The sequence below is a fragment of the Oryx dammah genome, unplaced genomic scaffold (assembly GCF_014754425.2).
Source record: "Oryx dammah isolate SB20612 unplaced genomic scaffold, SCBI_Odam_1.1 HiC_scaffold_11077, whole genome shotgun sequence".
Lineage (NCBI taxonomy): Eukaryota > Metazoa > Chordata > Mammalia > Artiodactyla > Bovidae > Oryx > Oryx dammah.
In genome coordinates, this window is record NW_024080471.1 from 1,739,792 (window position 1) to 1,744,897 (window position 5,106).

General features: G+C 51.2%; 1 protein-coding gene across 3 annotated transcripts; it reads right to left on the reverse strand.

The window, feature by feature from the left end:
- Positions 1 to 405: 405 nt before the first annotated feature.
- Positions 406 to 4,589, reverse strand: LOC120860455 (FXYD domain-containing ion transport regulator 4-like). Of its 3 annotated transcripts, none has more exons than XM_040236265.1 (8): positions 4,526 to 4,589; positions 2,797 to 2,860; positions 2,098 to 2,130; positions 1,961 to 1,984; positions 1,204 to 1,278; positions 1,063 to 1,099; positions 779 to 816; positions 406 to 593 (listed from the first exon to the last, which is right to left on the reverse strand). In XM_040236265.1, the coding sequence occupies exons 2-8, from the start codon at positions 2,834 to 2,836 to the stop codon at positions 574 to 576; spliced, it is 267 nt and encodes an 88-aa protein (XP_040092199.1). In that variant the 5' UTR covers positions 2,837 to 2,860; positions 4,526 to 4,589; the 3' UTR covers positions 406 to 573. The 3 variants fall into 3 exon arrangements, with proteins under 3 accessions (XP_040092199.1, XP_040092200.1, XP_040092201.1); XM_040236266.1 differs by having other exon boundaries at positions 4,502 to 4,587; XM_040236267.1 differs by lacking the exons at positions 1,961 to 1,984; positions 2,098 to 2,130; positions 2,797 to 2,860; positions 4,526 to 4,589 and adding an exon at positions 1,725 to 1,925.
- Between the last annotated feature and the right edge of the window lie 517 nt (positions 4,590 to 5,106).

A 5,106-nucleotide genomic window follows, 5' to 3' on the forward strand; every position in this document is an offset into this window, starting at 1 on the left:
GATTGTGTGAACACTCACTGGGCAAGCTGGGGTCTTAGCAGAGAGCAAACCACTGGGGATCATTCTAGGTTACAGGAAGTCATGGGGATCTGGGTCACAGGGACTTCTAAGGTCTTCAGGCAAGGTGTGGAAATTGTAATGTTCTTTGATATAATGTTGAGGTGTCTTGTGTGGTGCATGGATGAGGCAGGAGATCAATTATCAATTATCAGGAGGTCCTCAAAGTTGGGGTGGTGGTGCTGGGAATGGGCTTCAGACAAACATGAGGCCACAAGATGCATCAGCCATCCATGGGACATCCCCCACCCCACCCCAGCTGAGGGGCCTGGACTTTCCTGAGCAAGATTTTATCGTCTCGTCCCAACCTACCCATCCCCAACCAGACCCACAGAAGGTCATAGTCCATCAGAGGGGAAGATAAATTTAATTTAGAAATAAGCTCTGGACAGCCTTTTGAGGTAGCCTCAGGGCCCACCAACAGAGACAAAAGCCATCCTGAGTGGGTAAGGCCCCCAAGGGGAAGGGGACAGCATGGGAGCCAGTGCAGGGAGGGTCATGAAACCAATCCTGTGCTCAGCAGGTACTGGCAGAGCCTGTGGAGATAATGCGGAGTCAGGTCCTCACAAACTCCATATACACATCCTCAGCCTCAGGCGTCCCCAAGGCTGACTGGTTCAGGACAGTCCTGCCTTACACACAGCACAACATGTATTAATCCTCAAATTATACGGCTCTACTGCCTGAGTGCCAGGAAGGCTCTCAAAGAAGTCCGTCTCACCTGGAGTGAGGAGTGGAACAGCTTTCTCAGGTAAGGAGCTGCAAAAGGAACATATCAGATTAGCATCCTCGAACTTTCTGTCCTTTTCCCCCACCAAGATTCCTGGTACCAATTTAAACAGGTTTCTCTGACAGAGGCCCTCTCAGGGATGATTATCTGTGAATAACAAATTCTACTGCAAACCCAGGGACAGCCAGGACTCTGTCCTCCTTTCCCAAATTGTAGGACATTATGCCCAAATTGCTCTGCTCAGCTCAAAGGACACACAGTAGGGCCTGTCTCACCCGTGCTTCTGCTTGTTCTTGCATTTGCATTTGCCACCTGTGAAGGAAGACACAGGTAGTGCAAAGAGCCTGGAAAGCCTGGGCCCCCCTCCTCCCACTCGCTCCCCACCTCCACCTGACCCTGCTAGTCCCACTGCTCACTCAGGGCGAACAAGATTCCAGCGATGCACATGAGGCCTGCACAGATCATCCCGCCCAGCTGCAGGCCTTCCCAGTCTAGAGGAATGGAAAGAGGGCTGGCATCAGCCTGGCTCCACCCAACTCATTCAACAGATAGTTATGCGCACCTGCTTATACAGACACACATATTCCAGGCAACAAGCAGGACAAACTCATAAATACGTCATGTCATATCTGGTGGGAACAAGTACTAGGAAGAAAAATCAAGCAGAAATGCACAGAAAAAGAAGAGGCTTTGAAGAATGATCAAGGAAGGCTTTGCTGAAAGGTGGCATTTGAGCTGAGACCCAGGGAAGATGAGGGTGTGTGGGGGACAGTGGCAGGCAGAAGGAGAGGACACCTCCTTGCGGGGGTTGTAGGGCAGCAAGGAGCTGGTCCTGGGGAAGGCAAAAGAAGAGAGAGTGAATGGGAGAAAGGAAATCAGCCAGCTGCCTCCAGCCACTTTCCCAGTAGTCTTCCTAAACACTCTGCAGGCCCCTTACCTCCTTGCTGGAGGAAAACTCTCCCAAAGACCACGTTACTTGCTGGCCTGTCGTTCTTTTGATCCACCATGCTGATTCTTTAATTCCCAGTCTCATCCTCATTCTGCCCCTCCTTGCCCACTCCCTCAAGCCTCCCTCTGTCTACACTGGGCTCCACATTACCCCTTACCAACTCTAGCAAAGGGGTCTAGCATAGGCAAGAGTAGGGGTCAGGGGCAAGGGATATCAGCTCTTACCATAGTAGAAGGGACTGTCTTTATCTGCAGGAAAGGAAGAAAAAAAAATTAACAACCAGAACCAGGAGGCAAGATGTGGGGTCTTAGAGAGAAAACGCGGGGGCAGGACCAGCAGAGCAGTTTAGGGTCTCACTCACCAATCACGTCATTGGCTTCCAAGACAGGCAGTCCTGAGTGAGAGAAGCAGAGGGACTGTGTGTTAATTCATGATACTGGTCTCAAAATGAATCAGCAGGCAGGACACCAGCCCAGAGGCAAAAGATCAACCAGCCTTGCTTGGGGCACCAGAATGGAGGGTGGGGGGGACCCTGAGGTCACTGGTTCCCCTCCTCATACTTTCCCCAACCCAAACAGACCTAGGGTTTTGTCTCCTATTTTCTGGCCTTTGTGCCCCGCTCCCCCATCCCAGCCCTTCCTGCTATTTCTCAGACTTCTTGTTATTCTTTCTTATACTCAAAATGGGATGGTGTGTTGGTATCTTTACCCTCTCCTGAAAAGCTTCCTACCCAGATCCTGGCTAATGGTCTGCCTCCTAAAGAAGTAGGGAACACTGGTCTCTTCTTGCCAACAGGTGATTACAGTTTCCCAAAGTTCCATGATTCAGGATAATAGTCTACCTTACTGTGATCAGGTTGGCCAAAAAGTTCGTTTGGGTTATAAGATCTACGGAAAACTCGAACAAACCTCAATACTTCCTTTATGTTTATCTTTAAGTTAGCAGTCTAAATGAAAACCCATTTATTCAACATCAGGCGCCCTTTATGAGACGCTCTCCTGGTTTTCACAGCCTTGGTAGGTGAGTGAGTGGCAGTAGGGTCGCCTCTGGGAGGACTCACCGGCCAACAGGAGGAGAAGGGCCCGGGTCACCCCGTCCATGACACAGCGGCACGCAGGTCCGGTCTGCAGGAGAAGAGAGCAGGCTGGGGTCAAACAGCCCCGACCAGCTCCACGCTCACGGAGGCCAGTGGCACAAATCTCAAGGCTTCTTGTGGGGTGGACATGAGAAAGTTACTACTTTCTGTGTCCTTATCTAGAGTTAATAATAGTAATACCTCTAATACTTAGAGCGATGCCTGCACATATTGGGTTGCCCAAGGAATTTGTTCAGGTTTTTCTGTATCATCTGATGGAAAAACTCGAACAAACTTTCTGGCCAACCCATCTGAGGTTTTGTTAAAATCTGGTAATCAGATGTCTGACACACCTTCAGGAGGAGGGCTACTGCTCTAACTCAAGCTTTGGTGCCTGCCTTCCTGACCCCCAGCTCAAAGGACTTGAGGTATTGTTTCCAAAGATCTGGGCCTGGGGCACTACCAGGCTGAAGTCCAAGACAGCCTCCAGCTAGGGCATGCCCGGACTTCCCAGGGAGTGCAGTGGTAAAGGGCCCTCCTGCCAATGCAGAAGATGCGGATTTGATCCCCTGGTTGGGAAGATCTGGAGAAGGAAATGGCAACCCACTCCAGTATTCTTGCCTGGGAAATCCCATGGACAGAGGAACCTGGCAGGCTACAGCCCATGTGGTTGCAAAGAGTGAGACATAACTGAGTGTGCACACACACGGCATGCCCAGAACTCCTCTGAGTGAGCAGTGGGACAGGGGAAGTGGAAGAGTTGGGGGGCAGATGCTGGGTGCAGGCAACTGCCTCCCACCCCAGCCCCAGCCAAGGACCATGCTCCAGATAGCCTCAAATTCCACTCTCAGAGTACAGACTGCTGTTAGCAGAAAAGTGCCTGGTGGCTGGGAACATAGCCCCTTCTTTCTCCTTAGGGTGGGAACTATTTCTGTCTTCATTTATTAGTCCCTAGAGTGGCTGTGTCCTTGAGATAAGACGCTCCCAGCTTTCTGCCTATTATTAGCTTCAGGCAGGCATAGGGATTGTCAGTGTTCCAAATTGCAACCCCAGTTATTACGTGTTGGGCCCAGCTAGCCGGAGAATTCCTCTCTCAGCACTTAATAGCTGTGTGACTCAGCTAGGTTACTTAACCTGTCTGTGCTTCAGTGCCCTGTAAAAATGAGGATAATTATAAGAACAACCTCCTAAAGTTGTGTTTGAATTGAATGAGTTACTCTATGTTGAGCCTAAGAATAGTGCGAAGCACATAATAAGTACTGAAACATGTTACAGTAAGTAAGTACACAAGTACATGGATCCTTTTGCAGTAGGAAGTCAGGACTATTAATCTGCTCCTTCAGAACATGGGGGTCTTTTGGCTTTGAGCAATTTGTACACCAGGCCCTCCATTGGCCTCTGTTTCCCCCTACCCCTTCTATCACCCTCGAACTCCTGGATCACAAGGGGCGCAACTCCCCATTATTCTTTAGCCAAAGACTGCTTCCTGTTTCCTCCAGCCCCCAGTCCACCCTCCGCATGATGGTGCTCAAAGGGCACGCAACTTCCAGTCCTCCAAACCCCAAACACATCTGTTACTGGGAATACCTAGGCAGGTACCATACCCTTCCTCAGACTGGTACTCCAGACCACCCCTCCACCTCCACCCTTCTGCCTAGGAGTCCTGAAGTCCTAGCAGAAACCTGCTCACCTGAGAGCCTTCTCCTGAGCTCACCTGATAGCCGGCTGGGTGTAGAGAGCTGGTCTGAGGAGGCTTCTAGGGCTGCGTCCAGCCCAGGTGGGTTCCGGTTTTTTAAGCCCGCGGCCCCGCCTGCCCAGGGCAACAATACTATCAGGCAGAAGGAACTGGTCAGATTCCTTAAGAATCTGGAAGGATTCCTGCAGCTCCCTCTCCCCAGTGTGCTCTTAAAGGAGACTGCCACACCCGGCGGACAGCGCAGTGAGAGACCCAGGCCCGCTCAGAGTCTAAGGCAATGGTGGGGAGCGGGCTGGGCCCCAGACACTTCTCATGAGGAGAAGGTGAGCTCTCTGCTTCTTTAGGTCACCTGGACCCTAAAAGAGAGGTCCAGAAAGGTGCTGGAGGGAACGAGGATGTTTCTGGGTACTTATACCAAAAGTAGGGGTTCCAGGACTTCTGTAGGGGAGTGTCCCAGAAACGTGGTGTCAACGAAGAGTCAGGGTCTGGCCTTGAGGTTCCATTTGCTCAGTGGGCTCATTGCTTTTCCTTGGACTGGTTTCACTGAGGCGAAGAAATGGGGCTGATGGGCGCCCCTTAAGATGGCCCACCCTCTGACC